We start from the raw sequence: 23,650 nt of genomic DNA, 5'->3' as shown, positions 1-23,650 counted from the left end.
GGGGGGGGGGGGGGGCATGGAGGAGGTGGGCCAGGGTGTGTGGACCGAGCAGAATCTGGGGGAGAAGCCTGCCGTCTGCCTTTCCCACACCACCAAACCCACGCCCCTTCCCACACCCGCAGCCCTTGCATGAAATCAGACAACGTTGGGGGTGGAAAACAGCAGGGCCTTTCCTCTGGGTTTTCAACCAGAAAGTGATATTCCACAGTTTTAACTGGTTACTGTGAAGTCCAAGCGGCCAGAATTGTGAAAATGTCCACTGAAACACTGCAAGCGGTGTACTTAAAGACAGTAGGCCTTTTAGATTTTGTTATATATTTTTGTAGTGCTCTTCACAAGTGAAAAAAGAAAATTTTTTTTTTTTTTACTTTTTTTTTTAAAGATTTTTTTGTAAAGAAGGGTTGTATTTAGAGGCCAGTAGCTAGAGATCCAACCAGTGGACCTCCTGAAGCACTACCAGGCCTTAAGGCCACCATCCGAGGGAGACTGGGAGAACAATTATTCCCCTGAGCCTCCGAAATGTAATGTACCAGCAGGCAAAAACAGTTCTTCATGTAGTACAAAATGAAACGAAACAAAAACAAAAACAGAAAGTAAAAACGAAACCAAAACATTTCTTAAATTCTAGTGCCATAGCTTTTTTTCGTTTGTTTCTTTTTTGTTGTTTTGTTTTGTTCATAAGAAAGAGAGAAAGATACTACTTATCCGTCAGACACATGCATCCTCATGTGGTCGTTGAACTGCTCGATTTGGTCAAACTTTGCTGGACAGACGGAGCAGACGTAGGTGGTCCCCTCTGTGCAGGCCACCACTCCTGGGGGGCCAGCTCGGGCCCCTGGGGGTGTGCCTGCTGGAGGGGTCCCGTTGCTGGCACTGTGCAGGGCCACGTGTCGCTCCAGGAGGGTCTTGTGGGAGAACTTCTTTTTGCAGATGTAGCACTCATAGGACTTCTCACCCCGGTGGAGGCGCATGTGCACGTTGAGGGAACTCTTCTGGGTGAAGCGCTTGTTGCAGATACTACACTGGTACGCCCTCACTCCCGTGTGTGTCACCATGTGCTTGATAAGGTAATCCTTTAGGGAGAAGGAGCGCCAACAGATGCTGCATTGGTGGGGCTTCTCACCTGTTCACGTGGGAAGAGACAGCAAGTGGGACAGAGCGAGACACAGCGAGGGAGGGAGAATGAGAGACAGAAAAACAAGACAACAGAAAACAAAAACAAAAACATTAAAAAAAAAAAATCTGATTGGTTAACGGATCACCCCTGATTGGAAAGATCCAGTCCTTCCTGGCCTCTCATGTTCTGAGACAACTTGCTTTAAGGTGCTGCCAGGACAGTCTAGAGTTTTCCATGTCCCCATGCCAGAAAATGTCTCTCTTGGAAAGCTACTCGACATTCTCCAGTAAAAGTCTTCCAAGGTCATTCTGTGGAGAGAAGGGAGTGCTACTTTATAGGGGTCATTTTCAGTGCCATCATTCGGGGATTTAACTGTGTGTTTGCCATTTGCATTATCAAACAAGTATAAGAAATAAAAGAGAGAAAAGTTCTTTGGAGACGTGGGGTCTCTAGAATCTTTGGGAACTAAGGTTGGTGGTCTCACAGCTTGGCTCTTTGGGGACAGTCTCCATTTCTGGTATTTTGTCTAGTAAATGCACTCATGCTTTGATTAGAGGTCTGGAAATTATTGCCCATCATAGGAATAAGTCATTCTGAAGAGCTATACCTTTGATTTTTATCTATTTTAGACAGCAATCTTCCTAAAATGTAACTTGAGAGAGTTAATTGGCTATTCTGTCTGGACTGCCCTGAGCTGCAGATTGGCCTTGTCTGGTGTGGAGGTTGAGTAGGTGGTAGACAACACAATGATCTCAGAGTCAAATGGTCCTGTTCAAATCCAGGCACCAACGGATGGCCTGCCACTCTGACAAATCTGCAAATGCCTCTGAGGTATACAGTTCTGCTTACCTCACTGTGCTGGTGTTGACATAAAATACATAAGAAATCACTTTGCAGACCACCAAGAGTGGTGTGGGAATACCTGCCTGGTGTTCTTATTACAAGACTATCCACCAACACCCCCTCCCCCCATTAAATGCTTCCATACGCCTTCTTTGAACTCTGGGGTCAATTTTTTTTTTAATAGTTTTCTCTTTCTTTGCTCTCAGTGTGTTGTTGGCTGAAACCCTTCTTTCTCCTCAGTTTACTGCTTTGGTTTGCTGTTGGCTTAGAGACCAAATGATCAAGCTTGCTAAAAACTGTAATGTAAATAAGAATATTGTCACCGAATGACCACATGAAATATTCTTCTATAAGTAACGTCCATGGGCCTGTAACATCTCTTTGGATGAAGAGAGACTTGTTTTTGTTGGTGCTGCTTGTTCTCGGCTCTGCTCTTGGTGGGTGAGATGAACTACATTATCGTGTTTCCATCTTTCCCAGCTCACCGCTGGTTGCCCAATGCAGGCACCCACCTCAGAGAGGAAAGGCTGTCCATGTACTCTTCCATAACTCAGCCCAAAGCGCAAAGCCTCTGAAACTCTCTGCGGTAATATTTCAACCTCTGGACGAGGCATCAGGGTAGGATATCTAGTTCTTGAATTTGAGTTAACATCCATTTAAAATATGTGCCTTGACTGTGTTTCCATTTTTTCCATCATGAGACAGAAGCGGTTGGATGTGTCATGGAGATAATGGCAATGAAAACAACCACCACGTATTCTGTGCTTACTGTGTGCCGGGCTCACGGCTCGTGATCTGCTTTATGAAACTTTATCTCAACAGAAAGCTTTTTCATTGTGTTTGTAAACATAAAAAGATATATTTTGAAGCACACAATCCTAAGAAATGGCTATTTGGTTCAGGAATGACTCCACAAATTTCTAAACCAATTTCCTTGATCTTTGAACTTTTTCCTTTAGTTATTCACAAACGTTTTGGCCTAGCTCCCTCTCCCCTCTGCTGTCTTCCAGTCTCCTTTCCCTTCATCCTCACTGATGAAAAAGCATGAGCCATAGGATTGAAGAGTTAGAAGAGTTTCACTTTTAGGCTAAAATGGGGAAATTTAGGGAAGCCTCATTCCTAAATGAAGAGTTCAGTCTCTGCATGGTGTTTATGTAGGTACATTTTTTTGAAATGAGAGATTCCCTGAGAGAGACAGTCATGCATGTTATTTTTAGTTGGAACATTTCTGTCAGCTGTAAACATGCTTGGAACTCAAGCTGGTCTTTACCATCCTTGTGCTTTCAGTACACTTTCTAGAGGCTATGCTAGGCCGGCCGACTATCTTTTAAAATATGTCCACCTGTCACCTCTAATGGGAAGTGTGCCTTCTTAATTCCAGATGGTATTTTGGCTGCTAGGAAGCTGAAACTTTGTCTGTGTTAAAAATTCTCCTGCTGTTTGAAACTTTCACCTTCTTATAGTGTACTTTTCCTCTAGGCAAGGTCAGTGAGGATGGCTTTTTACTTTCACACCCTTCTAATCTGACTATAAATTGATACCTCACAGTTGTCATCTTTCCCTCTATAGCATATACATGTCTTGATATGTCGTCTGTATATACCTAGTATTGGTTCGGCCATTAATTATCCGTGTGACCCTGGGTTTTCTAAGTGTTTTCATCTCTCTGGGTTTGTTTCCCCTTCTCTAAGTGAGGAGTTGGACCAAGCACTTGCCATGTCCCTTTGCAGATTTAGTGGCCTTCTGCCCACTATGGGCCATGCCCCAGAGGACTCTGGTCCAGGTCTTGTCAACACATGACCTGAGGGCAACTTGCTTAAATCACTCAACGCATCAGCAGTCCCACATTTTAAATAGGACAAAGTATCCTGCCACAGAAAAATGGTGTGATAGTTAATGAGTAAAAATGTTTGCAAAGCACTTGGGAGCTCCATAAAGGAAAGTGCTCTAAAATTATTCAGGTGCTGTGTTGTTGGAGCATAGGCATTCCAGGAACTGTCTTACTAAACAGCATGCATTTTCAGATTATTCAGGTATAAACAACTCATTTCTTTATGTATGGATGTGAAACTATATCACTCACTAGAAATGAGTGATTCTTTCCCATTATTTTCCTGCATATTACTTATAGTGATCCCCAAAAGGCTTTCAACATTATACATGAAATGGATGTGGTCTGTTGATTACTGAAGTGAAGTTAAGATGAGTGGTAGCAGATGACTTTCCAGGTCTGAGCCTATGGCCAGGAATGGTAAGTCTGATTCGTTAGAAAGGAACACAAAGTACTAAGCAGACAGCAGAATTAGACACAGGACGGGGAAGCTCATATAAGCTCCTGTACTTTAAAATGATCCATTTTGGGGCCATACAGATGCAGGAGTCAGATATGAACTCCATTTCCTTGGCTGAATGACCTGGGCATGTTACTTCACCTCTTTAAGCCTCAGTTTCCTTATCTGTAACTTGAGAATAATACAGTAAAGCACCTGTCTTGTGAAGGTATTTTGAAAATTAAAGCGATAAAGCGCTTTGCACAGAGTATGTGATCATTTCAAGAAAAATTCAACTGGTCCCTTCAGCACAAAGGAAGTGGTGATAAATGAAACCAACTGAAAAATGACTTCCGTGGCATGGGGAAGCCAACACAAGATTGTGAAAAAATTGTTTCAGGTAATCAATAAAGCAAGTGATTATACTGCAGCTATGCAATTCAGAGTTAAGGGTCTAGTCTCAGCTACACATGCTAACGGAAAGAAGTGGCACCATGAATAAAATGTCAGCGAATAGCATAGACAGAGGATTTCTTAGCAGGCAGCAACTGAACTCTGGAGGCTGAAAAACCAGACAGCAAGTGGAGGAACAGAAGAGGTGGCAGTGTCCTTTACAATCCCATGGGTTGGGGAGTAGTGAATGCATATATTTGTCTCCATTTTTGGATGCCTGCTCTCTAAAGCATCACTTTTCAGCTCCTTCTTGTGGACCAGCACTGACACTCTACCATGACTGACAGAAAGAAAAAAAAAAAGAGGAAGAAAGATACTGTTAGGTTAGTAGATGCAGAGGGTCTGCCCAAAGTTTGGGGCTGAGCCACCCCAATTCTGAATAGTGACCTCTGTACTGGGGGCTCAGCAAGAACCCGTTTATTCTGCTGAATCTTTTTCATTCTAACCAGGCTTCTCCTAGGCTGCAGAGAGGACAGTGGATGCTGTTACCAGGACACTTGTTTGAAACACGGTTCCCACCTGTCTCTCGCATTCTCTCGGCCTCTCCATCATCTGCTCTAGCATACACCTTCCTTCAGGTGAGTACAGTGGTGGTGGGGGGGTCAGAAAACCAAGCCTGGGTGCTTGGTGAGAGGGCAGACAGCAGGGAAGGAAGGGGCGAGCAGGGGTAGGGGAAGGTGGCTACTGTCAAGGAAAGCAGAAGGAGTCCTGGAAATTGTAAGTCCTCTGAAAGGGGAAAATCAAGACTGGAACAGAAAATGGGAAGGGTTCAGTGACAAGAATGGAAGGTGCTCAGCTCGGGTCACGCAGACCCTTCACTGGCTAAAGAGTCTGCTCTCCACCCAGAGAAGTCGAGTTGGAGCTGGGTCTTCACGACCGCCTGCCAGCCTTTCTCTCCAGTTCCAGGGATGCAGTCCTGGTGCCATCTTGGACTGTGAGGCTGTCTAGGGGGGACTCCCTACTGGGGACACACTGCATTCAGAAAACCTCTGTGGCTTTAGCAACAACTAAAAAGTTTTGGTGTCAAGCAGAATTTTAAAGAGCTCAGGGACCTTCACCCACATTACTTGACTTTTCTTACAACTTTACGAGGGGGTAGATGTTAACAGCCCCAGAAGATGTTCTTTCCATTAGAATGGTAGAATAACATCCTGCAGGTCCCTCTACAAGTCAGTAATAGCTGAGAGTATGACACCAGCTGAGCCAAATATCCCCTCCTTCTCCAGTTAACAATTTCCTGCTCTCTAGATTATGCTGCAAAATGTATGATGCTGCTATAAAACATAACATGTAAGTTCCTAAATGGCTTGGGTAATTTTAAGGTATTACAGGTAAGTGCTTTCACATAATTTATGTTATTTGATTCTCAGAGCAACCATGTATTAAAATCTGTACCTATGGGTCAAAAAACTGAGGCTCAGATTGACTACAGAATTTACCTAAAGTCACTCCGTCAGAAAGTGGTAAAATCAAGGCTTTCTCACTTCAAACCTTATACTTGTTCATTACTTCACTGGCTTGATACAATTAACAGCCCAAGGTCTATATGAGGATGATCACATCACGATCTTGATCTCACTATTATTACTATACGGATGACATTGTTATGTTACTATCATCACTATATCTATTTATATAAAATTCATGGCCAAAATAGCTGAGCTTCTTAAAGTAACAAAGAAAATTATTAATCGTCAGAGGACACTAATGGGCATTAGTGACTATCGGGTGGGCCGCTGATACTATGATTCAGAAAAGGCCCAAATGTCTACCATTTGTTGGTGAAGAAAACACAAGTGGGAACACAGATACAATACAGTCTTTGTGTATAGAAAAAGAAGAAAAGAAAAAGAAATTTAAATCTTGCTGAGAAAATAATGCATTTATATATAAGTCCCCTGAATTAAATTCTCCTGGAAAGCGTGCTCACATATTTTCTCCTGGAAATTGAGTGAACATTCATTCACTCACTCAACAAATATTTGTTAAGCAACTACATATGCCTGTATTCATCTATGGATTTTAAAGCAAAAGTCCTAAGATTGGGTCTTAAAAGAAAGTTCTGTCTGAAGAGCACTGCCAGATAAAATACATGGCACCAGGGCTTCCCTGGTGGCGCAGTGGTTGACAGTCTGCCTGCCGATGCAGGGGACACGGGTTCGTGCCCCGGTCCGGGAAGATCCCACATGCCGCGGAGCGGCTGGGCCCGTGAGCCATGGCCACTGAGACTGCGCGTCTGGAGCCTGTGCTCCGCAACGGGAGAGGCCACAACAGTGAGAGGCCCGTGTACAGAAAACAAAAAACAAAAAACATGGCACCAGATTAAATCTAAATTTCAGATAACCGATGACTACTTTTTTAGTATAACTACACCACGTATATTGAATGGGACATACTTAGACTAAAAATTTTTTGTTGTTTATCTAAAAATTCAAATTTAACTGGGCATCCTGTATTTTTGTTTGCTAAACCTGGCAACCCTGTACCTGGTGATAAATAAATACCCGGATCGCCATCTTAGTCAGTCTTGTTATTATGTGTGCAACTTTGTTATATAGGGCAAAGTACGAACAGACAGAATGTGGTATCTGAAATGTGCTCAGATCCTTGGAGGAAGTGCTTAATATACAAATGTGCAAGGTATTTTTGCACTATTTCTATGGAACTACATCATACAATAAATAACTCTGGAAATGGGCGACTTTTCCGTTTGGAAGTGATTAGATATCATTAGAGAAGGATTCAACTCATTCATTGATTAAATATTTCTTGAATGTTTACTATGTGTAAGGTATTATGTTGGGTATATTGAAGTATAAGATATATATTTCTTTATATATCATATATACGTAGTTATATATAAAATTGTTTCTGTTTTCACAAAGTTTACATTCTAATGGGAAGGCATAAAGGCACCTACATAATGATAAGTCATTGTTATAAGTCAATGTTAAGTGCCAGAAGGGGTACATTTGCCATGGAACCTTCCATATGCAAGATATTTGCTTCCATAACATAATTTATCACTGTAAAATCAAGCTGTTGTCCAAAACTATGTTTTACTTTTTCCAAACACATAGGTTCTTGTGAGTGGAATTTTGGGGAACAATGTTATGTAACAAAGGCAACCTGAAGCCATCCTCCTCCTAATCACCCAGGCCATCTAGGGAAGCGGTTCCCAACTTCGTGTGAATCAGGGCTTGTTAAAACACAGATTGCTGGGTTCCCTCACCAGAGTTTCTGATTCAGGTCTGGGATAGGTGCGAGAATATGCATGTCGCTGCTATGGGGATCACACTTTGAGAAGTACGCTCCCACGTTATCTTTGAATTTTCCCTATTGCTTGGCTTCCACAGCCACGTTCATACCCAGGCTTATCCTCCTATGTCCTCTGTCTTTTCCTTCCCTCCCATTCCTTTGACTTTTGCTTTTTCTCTTAGGAGAGGGCATAGAGGAGTCCTGCTTTGTTCCATGACAGGATGGTTTGTGTTATCTTTGCTTTTTTCCAATTCTCTTGTTTTCAAATGTGTACTTAACTCTTGTTTTTCTTCCTCACAACTTTTATGAAGCTGCAGTAAAGCGAACTTGAGAAACTCCTAGAAGAGATGAAGTCCTACCATGGTTTGTTTGGCAATAGATAGAGTGGTTTGGTGAGAGATTTTCTTGAAAAAATCCTTAAGGGATGAAAAAAAAAGTTCATGTTATGGAGGAAGTTCAAGGGAAACCCAAGGGGTATCACATTGCTTCAGCATTTGAATTCCAGTGAAGAAGGAAACATGTCAAGAGTTTATTACTCAGAGGTTGGAGACAGAGCGAAAAAACTCAATGCCTCTGGGAGAGGAGGGGCTAAAGTAACGATGACGATTTTTTTTTTTTTAAAAACATTAAGTAGTACTTTACCTTTTATGAAAATCTCTCACATGCCTAATATTATTATTTGCTCTTTAAACTCAAAGAAATTATTATTTCCACTTTAAACTCAAAGAAACTGAAGGTAATGAAATTAAATGACTTGCATAAGGTCACAGTTAGAGGAACGAAAACCGAACCCAGATAATCTAATTCCAGCACAGTCGTCTTTCACTATGTCCCTACTCTAAGTTTCAGTGTTATAATCATTATGGAATATTCTCTACAACCAGAGCTTCCTTGGTTCTGTAAGGTAGAGCTTAGCTCCGAGGTGAATACGATGGACTACCTATTTGTTACAATCACGTCCTTTCAATGAATATGTGGATCATTAGCATAGAGTTAGAATTCAGATCTCAGGATCCATTCTCTGCAGTTGTTGAAAGCAAGTATCATTTACATTGAAACTTGCAGTTGCTAACCTGCAAAGCCAGTTATCATGCATAGTGGCTGTGATGCTGAGAACCTGTTTCTTTCCTTTTAGCCCTGTCAAGCTACTCTTTCTTGGTAAGATTCTTTTATGTTAGACCATAGGTAAGAATACAGAATCCATCTCTACTCTTCCAAGTATTCTAGAAAGTATCTACTTTCTAGAATCTTATTTTAGACTAACATTTGGACTTTCTGCTGTGGATTATTATCATTTCCACTGGGCTCCTGTAAAGTTGGGAGGCCCCACTTTTTTGATGTTTTCCCAAGAAACTGGAGAAAACTTTGTTTTGAAATGTCGGCCAAAGTGAATCCAGGCCCTGAATTACTTCCATATGTTCAGGCTGTCTTGCCTTTTGAAAACCTGGACTAACTGTTCCTAAACTTTGTTAGGTTATAGACTATTTCACTCGGACAAAAGTCTTGATGGAGAGATGACCGTTCCAAACGGCCACTGCCAAATGATTCGGGGGTGAAAGGGAAGACTGTTGATTCTTTTAAATGAGGTGCTTGAGTCATAGATGTACATTTATTGTTCCTGGATGTGGCCAGGTTATACACACCAATACAAAGACCTTCAAAATTTACTGAGGAACTTCATAGTTTACTAGAGATCTGAAGGCTACCCTCTGAGCATAACTCAGATTTATAAAATGACTTTACTTGTAGCTTTTGTATCTGTGATGTCTAAATTTGCAAACCCATTGCTGGTTTTCTTATGGGCAAATCTAGTTATTTGGGTTAACCACAGAATCCTTTGGTGAATCCACTGAATAAATGTGTTTATACACCCAAAAGACACTTTTCGGTAGTACGCTAAAAATTTTATGTTCCAGATTTAAAGCCTTATTTCAATACGTGATCTAACAGAGTGTGTAAACTTTATATCTGCTAGGTCTACTGGAAGAGATGCAAAGAAGGTGAGTAGAAATGTTCATGGATCCAAGACCAGCAAAGTCAACTTTGGCTAAGAATAGACTTCCACAAATGATCTCTTTTTTTCCCCCTTAATCCTTAATTTGATGGATTTATAAGATAGCTGCTCAGAGAAGGAAAGGACATAAACTATGGGAGAGCACTCTGTAGACCATAAATTGCCACATAAATAAAAATGTTACTATTTGATTAATTTACTAAATAATGATGATACCATACCACATGGAAAATGTCCTCGATTGATCTCAGGTTATTAGATATTCACATTTACCCTAAGTAAACATAGTGACTTACTACTACTACCTGATTTTCTTCCTGAATTCAGTAGTGAGTCACTATGCTTTCTGGAGGTATGAAAACTCATCTTTAAGAACAACTGATTCACATAAAGGCACATACATGGATTTACGTATTGTCCTGACTTAAGTTAAACTGCAAAGAAGGAAAATTGCATCTTAAGTAATGTTCTATTTCAGTTGCTCACTTCCATGTTGATGTGTCTGTTGCTGTCCTTCCCTTCTATTCCCCAATTTAAATTGATCTGCTTTATGTCCTATCCCCTAGCTATTCCTGCTAGCTGACCTGAGAAACAATGTTGCTTTGAGCAACCAACTTGTTGTCATATATTGTAATTCATGTATGTAACTTCCCCCTGACAATTTATTTGTCATTTAACAGGGACATTCTGGAACTAGAGGTTTACCTAGAGAGACGAGTGACTCTCATAATAGGAATTCCAAATATGGTGATCAACACTGGTGTAGGTATTTTCAGGTACTAGAGAATCCACGTGAAATCATATCACACATGTAGTCCCTTGAGCATCCGTGGAGTTCTCGCTTCTATGCCTGTCCCATTATGGAACTAGGAGAGGCCTCTGGCTGGGAGGTCAGGAGATCTTAGCTCTAGAATCATGGACTCCAGGGATGAAAGACCATCTTGCCCAGCTACTCGCCTGATGGATGATTGAATCGCCTCTATAACATCACTATGAAATGATCTTCCATTCTCTCCTTGAACACCTCTAATTACAGGAACTCACTCCCTTTGGAAGTTGTCTGCCTGTCTTAGAGCAACTCTGCCTGTTAACAAACTTCCTATTTTATTTAACTGAATCTCTCTACAGCTTCCATTCATTGGTCCATTTCTACATTTTGGACCCAAACAGAACAAGCTTAAGGGATCTTCCCTCCAAACCATTTAAATAATACTAACAGTGTGAACAATAGCTACCATTTATACAGTGCTTATTATGTGCTGGAAATTGCTTTAAGAACTTCATATATATTAATTCATTTAATCCTCAAAACAGCACTACAAGAAAGAAATATCACTACTACCCCCATTATATAGACAAGGAAACTAACGTATAGAAAGGTTAAGCAACTTTGCCAAGAGGACAAAGCGCAGTAGGCACTTTCAATTCAAACCTAGGCACTGAACACCTCTGGCACCTCAGCAATGACTCATATGCCATGGCTTCACGTCCCTTTCCATCTTACTCATACTCCTCTGAGTGTGCCCCAGTGAGTCTACTGTCCTTTCAAAAGGGAGTACACAGAACTGACTGTGGTATCTAGATGTGGAAAATAGAGAACAAGCACTAGAAAACAGAGCAAGTCTATCAGTCCTCCTCATTTCAGGGGCCATAAATGCAGCCTCCGCTTGCATCAGCCTTGTTGTGGCCTCCTCAAGCTGATGGTTCATATAAAACTTACTACAGACTAAAACCCTCATCCCTGCTCTGCCTACATGACTTTGTCTGTAACACAAGGTGACTGGAGTACATGATCTCCAAGGACTTTTTCAGTTCTAACCATCTAGGATCAAAAACATATTTCAAAGTTCAGTGAAGTTAAGGAATGTTGTGCCTGCAAATTCTGTATTAGGTTTTCTCATTTGGCCCTTTTCCACAAAGGGTTTCTGTGACTTTGTCTTTCTGTGACAGGGCGCTTGGTTCCTGTGATGGGGGCATAGTCGGGGCTTCTAGAAGATGGTTTACAATGGGGTCTTCCTTAAAATCTGAAAGATGACTCCGTACCTTCCCTTGCACCTACTGCCCTGCCCCCCCCCCTTCCCCAGCCCCCTCAGCCCCTCCCCCCGCTGCCAGCTCTCCAGCGGGGAGCTGCACTCACCTGTGTGTACGAACATGTGCTTGACGTAGTTCTGTTTGGCGGTGAAAGTCTTGTTGCAGAGAGTGCACTCATAAGGCTTTTTTTCGCCCTGCCCACTGGCTGTGCTGTGGCCGGCGGATGGGGCCAGGGGCTGTGGCGCTGGCAGCTGTGCAGTAAAGGTTGACAGGCCGGGCTGGGACACTGTCACAAACTGGGTCTGCTGGCCTGCCAAGGGCTGTGGCAGGCTGAAGAGGAAAGGCTTGGGGCCGCTGCCCGCGGGCTGGGTGGTGAAGAGGGCCGGCAGGTAGGTGTTGCCGGCTGTGCCAATGACCTGTGTGTTGCTGGTTAAGGTCAGAGGCATCCTCAAGTTGCTGGTGAGGGTTTCCGTCTGGCGTAAGTAGAGCTGGGTACTTGGCAGTGGCTGCCCGATGGACGTGTTGACCGCAGGCTGCTGCAGGGCGCTCTTGTCGGAGCTGTTGCTTACGGCAATCACCGTGCTGTCCAGCTCCACCTCGTTGCTTCTTTCCGGGGACGAGGCACCGGTCTCTAGCTGGTGCGGCTGCGGGGCGCCCTCAGCCGGGGCTTCCGCAGCCTGCTCAGGTTGGGCGGATTCGGCCTGGCCGTCCCGCGCCGCCCCAGGCCCAAACTGCTGCTCCACGGAGTCGGGCTCGGTGCCTATGGAGGAGCTGACGCCTGAGTCGAAGCTTTCGCCCTTGGGTTCACTCTCGGTGCCCTCGGCCTGGTCGGTGTCTTCCGTACACTCCTCGGACTCGTTGCGCTCCAGGATCTGCACCCTTTGCTGTCCGTAGTAGTCGTAGTCGTCCTCCATCTCCTGCTTGATGTGGATGTTGCCCACAAGGGTCTGGATGCGCACCGGCCGGGGCTGTTTGCGGCAGTGCGTGGTCTCGGGGGTGGTGGACAGGTATCGCTCCATCTGTTGTGAGCGCTCGTGGATGCGCGTGATCCAGCTGGGGTCTTCCATATGGTGGTCGCGGGGCAGGCCGAGCGCCGTCTCGTGGTGGCTGACCACCGCACCGCTGTAGAAGGAGCGCTCGCCGCTGCCATTCTGCATGGAGCATGCATAGAGCGCCGAGTAGATCCTGTCCACGCTGTGCTGCGGGTGGCTCTGCAGGTAGCCCGATTCGGTGTCGCTGCTCTGGCCCGAGGTGCCCGACTCGGGAGTGCCCCGTGGCGTGTCCTGGCCCGAGTCCTGGATCCCCGGGAACACGTCGCCCACGTTCTGCGACACGATGCGCGTGCACTCATCGATGACCGTTTTGATCTGCAGGATGCTGGCGGCCGTCAGGATCTGCAGGGCTTCCGACTGCGAGACGCGCAGCACGCCACTGTACATGAAGTCAATGAGCTTTTGCACCGACTGCACCGACACCACGGACGGGATCTCAATGTCGCTGTAGCCCAGCAGCAGCTTGTCCTGGAAGAAGGGGCTGCCGGCTGCCAGCACGCAGCGGTGTGCGCGCAGCATGCTCCCGTGGATGCGCACCGTCACGTCACAGAAGTGGCCACGGTTGCGCTGCTCGTTGAGGGTCTCGAGCACGGAATTGCTGAAGTTGTGAAGGTTGATGCTGTGAATGCGCTCGGTCATCCCCTTGCAACTGATGTCACCTGCACGGCAAGAGAGACACAAGACAGGGCGTGGGTCAGAGCTAGCTGACTGCATCCCTAACAACTAGGTCTCAGGTGGGCAATGCTCATGGGCCCTAGAAGCACTCCCCCCCCACCCCCCGCCTTGCAGACACAAGCAGGCTCTGTGGCTTTGCACAAGGGTCAACTTGTGGGTGTGATGTCCTGTGGAAACAAGGCCTTGAATTTTGTTCCAGCAGTGCTCCAGCTATTTTGGTGTACTGAATCCATTTTAACCCCGTGGACCTTCAGCCAGGGTTGTCAGTTGAAGCAGAGCAGCCTGAAACACAGATGGACCACTGCCTGCTATACTACAACTTCGGCAAAGAGGGACTGAAAGGCAAATGCAAGACTTGTTCTCATGAAACTCTGCCTCCACTTTAGGCTTAAGCAGGCCCTTTAAGAAAGCTTACATTTTCCTTATCAAAATTTCTTACTTTATTCATAGACAGCAAAAATACTTATAGTTAAATTCCTTTCCTATTAATTTATACGGCACATTCCCCAAATCCATACGAGGTATGCAAAAATTCTTGGAAAATTCAACCCAGTCTAAGATATCCACCCAACAGCTGCCACCATGTTTTCCAGTTGAGGGACAGGCTCTAGAATGCAATCTGCTGGCTAAAGGGGCACTTGCCCACTGCTTTCTGTATCTACGCATTTTTCTCATCATCTCTCACAACCTGTCTGAGTACTTTCTAGGGTGGCCGTCTGTGATGTGGTGGTTGTCTGAATTTTCTGAGGCTTACTGAAGAAGAAATGTTAAACAGGTCAAAGATGGCAGTGTTGGCCTGGGAGACTGGAGTACATTAGGTGACCACATTTGCCATTCAAACTGGGCGCACTTCTGAGAGTGAAAGGGAGCACTGTTGATAATTAGGTCAGGACAGCAGGAGTAAACCCTGAGTGGGATGTACGATCACCTGGGAATTGGGTGCTCTCTGTGCTTGATAGAGGGAGGTATCAAACAGCTCCCAGTAGGAAGGCAGCAGTCAGCTACATGGAGGATGTGGATAGCCTGACCTATTGCCACCCATATATCCCAGGCTGTGCAGGCAAGGGATAATATTGGTAACATCTAGACCCCAGATTGGGAAGGATAACAGGTGTCTATAACACTGAGTTTTAGGGCTTTCCTATTTTTCTACTTTACCTCTCTAAAGAATCCCTCTCTCCAAACCATTCTTCAGATTCCCCATTCTTGCCTTCACAACTGAACGATCAGCTTGAGGGAGGCCACGTAAGTAGGCTTTCAAAACCAGGTGACCCAAGTATGGATTGTTGGCTGTGACCCAGATCCTTATATCTTGTTAGAAGTAACCCAGAGGTAATGGCCTACACACAGAGGAATGTCCACTTCCTCACTTTCTTTCTCCTCTGCCCTAGGAGAGAGGGCCAGCTCAGGGCAGTCTGAGCTCAACTAGATTTTCTACCTTGCTCTGCCTTACCTCCTCATGCTGTCTGAGTTCAGTGGATATGACCTCATTCTTATACACTAATTCATTTCCTCTGCTCTCAACTTTACATTTAGTCAGCCTCACATATATCCACTTAACTTAGTAAATGCCTATGGGCTCTATGTTCTTTTTCAGTGATATGATTTGTGCAAATTTTTACATAAGAGAATTCCTTCTCATTCCGACTTCCATTAGGTCTGTTAGGTGCCTAAAATATTTCATTAGGCTACTGTTTCTATTTTTTTTCTTTTATATAAAACAAATTGTCTTTGTCAGGGTAAGGAATCATGATGAATCCTCTATAGCTGTGTTAATACAGAACATGGCACCAGAGGAAGGGCCCAATAACCTAGGAAGGAAAATTCAGGAAATCAGTCAACAGACCAAATTCCAACATCTTACTGAGTCCCTGATGCATGTGTACTGCAATAACAAGAGCAAACACTTTTCAAGAGCTTACTATGTGTCAAGTTCTAACTACTTTATGTATATTATTTCATTGAATCCTCACAACAACCCTATGATGTCGGTAGTATTATTATCCCCATACCTCAGATGAGGAAACTGAGGCCACAGAAATTAGGAAATCTACTCAAGGCCATGTAGGCAATTGGTGGTTGAGCTGGCATTTGAACCCAGGCAGTCTGGTTCTAGAGTTCACACTCTTATCTGCTTCACTGTATTGCATTCTTTGCCCCTGAATGAAGTCTGGCCCTTAGGTGTCCACGGTCTGCTGTAAAGCTGTGTGAAAAGGTTTGTCCAGTATGCTCTCCAGCTACTTCTATACCTATCCATAAATTAGCATGATGTTCATATTTCTAGGCCTTGGGACTTCAACATAGCCTCAGTCATCTAATAAAGAACACTTTTTTGAAGTTTATAAATGGAACAGTGCAAGAGATAAAAGTGAGGCCTGGCACTAAAATGTAGAGTTTTCTATATACAGTTTCACTATCACCATGATCTCCATCATTTAAGTAAAATGGTAAGTACTAAAACTGGTTGAGTCTCTGATAAAATCACCATCTCTGAGTAGGAGGATGGGCTTATTAAAAAATTTTTTTCCACACAGGTGAAAACACTCTTGAAACACACAATTGCTCATAGCACCACTTGCAGTTATATCACTAGAGTTATCATATATCACAAAGAGTTGTCTTCTTTCTGATAATTCTGGGAAGAAGCTCAATCACAATTATCATAATAATTAATAACCATGTAGCGTTTTACAGTGTACAAACTCTTTCACATGTATCATCTCATTTACTCCTTATAGTAATACTATATGTTTTCAGGACAGGTCCTATTATTACTATTTGATGTAAGAGGAAGTCGAGGCTCTCAAAGTACCTAAATGACTTGCCCAATGTTTTACACAGCTAGTAAGTGACAGGGGTGGGATTAGAACCCATGCCCCCTGATACTCTTTTTATCACATGATACTGGATTGCTGATGAATGAAACTTGGATTGCCCAAAGACTGAGGGCCATCCTAATTCTCAGGACGTAGAAGAAAAGACAAAGACGCTGAAAGTGATGATGGAGGTTGCTTTAGAGTTGGAAATGGTCAACAACTAAGAGCTATCTTTACATTACACACATTCATACACACACACACACACACACACACACACACACACAGAGTCTCAAGAAGAAAATTCAAACTGCTTGTTGGACTGAACTGGTCAATTCTATCTAAATAATCAGGTAACCCTATGGAGATAATCACAACAAAAAGTGCTAAATATTCTGAGTTCTGGTTATTGGAGTAATGTTGTTACCAACTTCATTAAAAACCACAGAGACAAACTCAAACCTGCACACATATACAACTTGACCTGACTAGCCTAGCTGGATTTTTGTAGACACAATTTTTAAATGTTTCTCCGAGAGCACTGGTCCTGTACTGCAGTGAGCAGCCGTGAAAGGCTGAATCGTTTTGCTGATATGTGTACAGATGTGATGGGGGACCCTGCCAGTCCATTCAAGCATACCTCGTCCCTCCAGCACACAATGCTGAAGCAAGTCCTTTCCCAGGCTTTCTTTCATTTTTAACACTAACACAGTGGGAAAAAGTTTCTGCCACGGCAAGGCAATGTCCAGGCTTTTGTGAAACAGGTCCTTTTCATCCAGTGGGCATTAATGTATAGATTCCAACGGAATAAATCTGAAATACTCTACTGTAGATTTGTTCCACATTGAAAACAAACCTTGATTAGATGGTTATTCAGAGACTGTATAGGAAGGAATGGTGTGAAAATGTTAACTCCATTCTTTCTTAGATTGGCACTGAATAGGCAATTGGGCTATTCAAAAAAAACAAAACAAAACAAAACAAAACAAAAAACCCCTCATCTACAAAACCATACAACTTTACAAAGATTTTGTGTGTCTGGGGATGCCACGTCACCCTCCCCTCCCAAAAAAACCCTACAGTGGTGTGAACAAAGAACTGATGGGGCAAAATGAAAAAAGTGATAAAAATAGCTCCCTGTGTGTTTTAAAATAGTAACCTACCTTCTCTCCACTAGAGTAAAAATGTAGAGTCAGCCTGTGATGGCATTCACTAGAACACACAAGGAATTCTGCTCTTGAAAGTGATCATGTATTCTAAGTGATCGTGTTCTGTGAGTGAGCACAGTATGGATGAGGCTGAGGCAGGAGTGAGTACTGAAGGGGTATTCTGCTTGTGGTGAAATAGCTGATGCAGGGCCTGGCTCTCTGTGCTGTAGGAACCCAGGCCCTGCCTGTCCCTGAAACGGCGGGTGTCCAGGGATAGGACTTAGCATGAGAATAAAAAAGCTGCCTATGCACAAGGGAAAAGGAACAAGAAAGGAAACAGCAGGCAATACAATCTCTTTTAATTAGGTGTGAAATCCAGTCCTTTCTCAGCCCGGATATATAAAATGAGACTAGTGCAAGGGTGAGGTGTTGTAGAGGGAGATGGGAATTGGAAGTCTCTGTGGCTTGGAAAGAAACACCAGCTCTCAAGTTAAAACCAAGATGAATTTTGGTCAAGTCAACAGGCTGAAGTCAAATGTCAGGGCTGAATAGCCCTTGAGCTTCCAATCTGGGCCACCAGGCTCACGTGTGCTAAGTGGGTCAGCACATGAAATAGGGCCAGGTGGCCAGGCCTCCACAAGCTAGCCTCTTATCACACCCTTTCCCAGATTGTGCTTTGATAGCATGCTGAAGTTGCTCTTTCATATATCAGGTGATTAGTGATAATGTTAAACTCTCACATTTTGGTGCTACCGACCAAGCTGGTCCCACTGGGAAAGAGCCAGTTCTTGCTGGAGAAAGCTGGGATGCATGTGGCAACTCAGGCCTCTTCCTCCCCAAATCGACATCTGTTGCCCTGCCAGGGGCAAGACCTCAGTCATGTATATACTTCACCTATGTGTCGAGGGGATACCTGCTGAGTCTCTGCACCACAGGAGGTTAGGGGCTGCTTGCTCACAGGTTCCACCATCTACAGCGGATGGTCCTGCATGCCCCTACCCCCTCATTCTATCTCACTGGCATCTCCACAGTCTTTGGAGGGTGGCTCTGGGGAAATCACTTATGCAAGTGAAAGGTGGTAGGCAGACCAAGACCTCTTTCTCCTACCGTGGCTCCATATATCTAGCATATCCCAGCTCTCATTGCCCCTGCAGGCGAACTACGGGAAGGTCATCAGCTTACAACAAGGAGAGGTGTGCTGCTTTATTTCTCCGTTCCTGGTGATAAGGCGAATGCTTTGGGCCATCACCCAATGAGAGTTCTCCCCTATCTTCCAGATTGTCTTAAGCCTGCGCTACAGGAACCATTAGCGATTTCATCATTTTCTTTTTTTTTTTTATCATCAGTAACAGAATTCTTCTCCTAAAACATAAATCAATTCTTCAACTTTCAGAAATTTGACTTTCAAACATATTTTCAGGAATACATGACCAATGAAAGTTGGGAGCACCCTGTGTGTACTTTTATTGTCACTGCTTATTGTTTCAGGTAGACAGAGATATTAAAATTACTAACGCTTTTCTATTAAGGATCTCAGTATTACGGTTGGGTATGTCTTTTATATTACTTGAATTTTCATTCATATATGTAATTCATACATTTAATGAACTTTCATCCATTCTGGAGCACATTTTAAGTATTTAAAGGTCCTTAAGAAGCATATGTAGTGGTATCAATATATATATATATATACACAATAGAGTACTACTCAGCTATAAAAAAAGAAGAAAATTTCGCCATTTGCAGTGACATGGATGGACTTTATGTTAAGTGAAATATTATTTTAAGTGAAATAAGTCAGACAGGGAATTATGTTATGTTATGCATTATGTTATGCATTATGTTAAGTGAGATAAGTCAGACAGAGAAAAGTAAATACAGTATGATATCACTTATATGTGGAATCTAAAAAATATAACAAGCTAGTGAATGTAACAGAAAAGAAGCAGATTCACAGATATAGAGAACAAACTAGTGGTTACCAGTGGGGGGGAGGGGCAATGTAGGGGGTGGGGGAGTGGAAGGTACAAACTATTGGGTGTAAGATAGGCTCAAGGACATATTGTACAACACAGGGAATATAGCCAGTATTTTGTAATAACTGTAAATGGAAAGCAACTTGTAAATATTGTATAAAAAATTATTTCAAAATGTGTATTACATATATGTATTTCATATACTTATATAATTGTAAACTCAATAAAGGGACCAGTGTCAGCATTACAGTTGTATGAATAAATGAGTTTTGTGACAAATAAACATTAAAATTTTACTTGAAAGAGTAAAAAAATATTAGGCCACATCTTAGAACTATATAGGACCTATGGTATGCTTTTCTATGTAAAATTTATCCTCGACCTCATTCAATTCCTTATTTTACTTCTACTCTGATTTCTTTTTTATAGCTATAGATACATATATTTTCCTATTTATTAATGTATTGAATATTCTTTCAAGCCAACTTAAATCCTTTTAGCTATGAGATGAGGATATTATCAAACAATCAACAAATAATTGTACATCAACTTTATGGAACCAATTCTAAACATAAATTAACACTTCATTTTGGGGTATTATCAAGCCCCATACTTTATGAATTTATATACTTTGAGCATCTGATTCCAGTGGACTAAAACACTGAAAGTTCAAACACCTTTACTCTCTTACAGTACAGCTTGTGAAACGTAAGTTTTAAGGCTGTGAACAAAGGCATTGGATTAGCTATAATCCTAGACAACATTCTGAAAGACACCTATGCCCTCATTCCAAAGCTGAAATGAAATGGCTTCTTCTTGAAGAGGGAGGACCTGCTGGGACTAAGGAGAAAAATCAATGAAATCTGAGGTTGATGCCTTTAAATCCTCTTATATTGTAAACCTTTTGAGACACCTTTTAGGAGTTTGATTTTTTTTTTTTTCCTAAAGCTCTTTCCTTACAAATTTAACTGCTGCCCTATTGTAACCTTTTCCTTTGTTCACTAAATCTAGGGAACAAAAACACAGAGATACTGCATCCGTGGGTGGGATAAAAAAATGAACAAAATGATCTTCTTAAATTCACAAAGGATGCAGTTTGAACTTGCTTTGGATAGGCCCAATGTAGGGGGTGGGGGAGTGGAAGGTACAAACTATTGGGTGTAAGATAGGCTCAAGGACATATTGTACAACACAGGGAATATAGCCAGTATTTTGTAATAACTGTAAATGGAAAGCAACTTGTAAATATTGTATAAAAAATTATTTCAAAATGTGTATTACATATATGTATTTCATATACTTATATAATTGTAAACTCAATAAAGGGACCAGTGTCAGCATTACAGTTGTATGAATAAATGAGTTTTGTGACAAATAAACATTAAAATTTTACTTGAAAGAGTAAAAAAATATTAGGCCACATCTTAGAACTATATAGGACCTATGGTATGCTTTTCTATGTAAAATTTATCCTCGACCTCATTCAATTCCTTATTTTACTTCTACTCTGATTTCTTTTTTATAGCTATAGATACATATATTTTCCTATTTATTAATGTATTGAATATTCTTTCAAGCCAACTTAAATCCTTTTAGCTATGAGATGAGGATATTATCAAACAATCAACAAATAATTGTACATCAACTTTATGGAACCAATTCTAAACATAAATTAACACTTCATTTTGGGGTATTATCAAGCCCCATACTTTATGAATTTATATACTTTGAGCATCTGATTCCAGTGGACTAAAACACTGAAAGTTCAAACACCTTTACTCTCTTACAGTACAGCTTGTGAAACGTAAGTTTTAAGGCTGTGAACAAAGGCATTGGATTAGCTATAATCCTAGACAACATTCTGAAAGACACCTATGCCCTCATTCCAAAGCTGAAATGAAATGGCTTCTTCTTGAAGAGGGAGGACCTGCTGGGACTAAGGAGAAAAATCAATGAAATCTGAGGTTGATGCCTTTAAATCCTCTTATATTGTAAACCTTTTGAGACACCTTTTAGGAGTTTGATTTTTTTTTTTTTCCTAAAGCTCTTTCCTTACAAATTTAACTGCTGCCCTATTGTAACCTTTTCCTTTGTTCACTAAATCTAGGGAACAAAAACACAGAGATACTGCATCCGTGGGTGGGATAAAAAAATGAACAAAATGATCTTCTTAAATTCACAAAGGATGCAGTTTGAACTTGCTTTGGATAGGCCTTGAAGAAGGGCCCATATATTCAAACGCACAGTTAATAAATTAGGCCCTTTATTTTTCTTGAGAAGAAACTATACACTTAAATCGTGTTTATATAAAAACAAGCATCTTTTTGAGCTTCCCTGGCGGCACAGTGGTTAAGAATCCCCCTGCCAATGCAGGGGACACGGGTTCGAGCCCTGATCCGGGAAGATCCCACGTGCTGCAGAGCAACTAAGCCTGTGAGCCACCACTACTGAGCCTGTGCTCTAGAGCCCGTGAGCCACAACTACGGAAGCCCGTGTGCCTGGAGCCCGTGCTCCACAACAAGAGAAGCCACCGCAATGAGAAGCCCACACACTGCAATGAAGAGTAGCCCCCGCTCGCCACAACTAAGGAAAGCCCGCACGCAGCAACAAAGACCCTATGCAGCCAAAAATAAAAGAATAAAAAAAAAAAACCCAACCAAACAAAAAAAAAAAGCATCTTTTTACTTACTAACCTGTTCACCTTTTGATCTCTGCATCATCATATACTTATTTTTTAAAGGAAAAACAAAACTTTAACTTCAGTGAGTTCCAGCATAACTCCCAGGAATGGCATTCCTTTGGAAAATATTATCAACTGGTGATGAAGTATATTTAGGTAAGAAATTAGGGCTTCCCTGGTGGCGCAGTGGTTGAGAGTCCGCCTGCCGATGCAGGGGGCACGGGTTCGTGTCCTGGTCCAGGAAGATCCCACATGCCGCGGAGCAGCTGGGCCCGTGCGCCATGGCCTCTGAGCCTGCGCATCTGGAGCCTGTGCTCCGCAACGGGAGAGGCCACAACAGTGAGAGGCCCGCGTATCAAAAAAAAAAGAAAGAAATTAATTTTTTGACTTTGGGAAAACTTTTGTCTGAACTTCAATAAGTGAGAAAACAGAACCCTACAGTCATTTTAAAAAAGCTTTTTGACTAATCACGGAGCTTCCCAATTCACAGAACCTCCTTTGTAGCTTACTGTTCTGAAACTGCTTTTGAAGCATATCTTCAGATTCATGCTCAAATGATCTCTTTGCTTGTGTCTCCCTGGAAAAAAAATAAGTTGCTTCCATTGTGACAGCTGGTTTTTAAGCATAGCTGTTTGTTGGTAGGAGGGGGCTAAACTCTTTCTCTATGGAAAGTGTGGACTTGAGCCACGATAGACTGTAGATTCCTACTGAGGAATGAAGGCCTTCTATCTCAAAGTAACAAGGAAAAGCCAAGGAGAAAGGTAAATTTGTTTTGCTGGGTGACTGGTTAAGAAAGAAGCACAGAGGTGATTTGATGTGGGCCAGTTTAAGAAAGTAGCAGAAACTACATCTCAACAGCCCACCTAGGGTGATCCATTATAGAAGCAGGCACAGGATTTCCTTAAGAAAAAATAAGATGTAAGTTCCTTTTGGGCTCATGCTGAGATGAAAAAGAGTCTAAATAATTGTCAGAACTTAAAACCTTGGGAAGCACTGGTAAGTAAATGAAGTGGAAGACATACTTCGTAATTATTCTCATTAGGAGTAAGGAATTTTATTTTATTTTTAGTATATTCTTGATGTAGTCTCTTATATAATATTTTATTATATTATTTACATATTACAGGAAAAAAGATATTAAGCTGTAAGGGTCTTCTATTGCTATAGGTAACAGTCTAATTATCTTGACTTACTTCACCGATTTGATCTTATTTTCTCAATTTTCCCCAAATAAAATCTCTGCATTAATCTAAGAAGTTGGACATTTTGCCATCTCTTGATGTATTGCATTCATTCTTAGTTCTCTTCTCCTGCTGA

General features: G+C 42.3%; 1 protein-coding gene across 4 annotated transcripts in view; it reads right to left on the bottom strand.

Annotated features, from left to right (window-relative positions):
* Nucleotides 1-378: 378 nt before the first annotated feature.
* Nucleotides 379-23,650, bottom strand: part of ZBTB20 (zinc finger and BTB domain containing 20) — a 467,807-nt gene continuing 444,535 nt past the window's right edge. For 3 of the 4 annotated variants that reach the window (XM_007454825.1, XM_007454826.1, XM_007454824.1), the window contains 2 exons: nt 12,093-13,697; nt 379-1,123 (listed from right to left, as the gene is read on the bottom strand). In XM_007454825.1, coding sequence (XP_007454887.1) covers nt 702-1,123; nt 12,093-13,677 — 2,007 coding nt within the window. In that variant the 5' untranslated portion in view covers nt 13,678-13,697 and the 3' untranslated portion in view covers nt 379-701. The remainder of the gene's footprint in view (nt 1,124-12,092; nt 13,698-23,650) is intronic. The other variant, XM_007454827.1, reaches the window with a different exon arrangement.

The sequence above is a fragment of the Lipotes vexillifer genome, unplaced genomic scaffold, assembly GCF_000442215.2.
Source record: "Lipotes vexillifer unplaced genomic scaffold, Lipotes_vexillifer_v1.1 scaffold1674, whole genome shotgun sequence".
NCBI lineage: Eukaryota > Metazoa > Chordata > Mammalia > Artiodactyla > Lipotidae > Lipotes > Lipotes vexillifer.
Note: the sequence above shows the minus strand (reverse complement) of the source record. Positions and strands in the feature narration are given on the sequence as shown.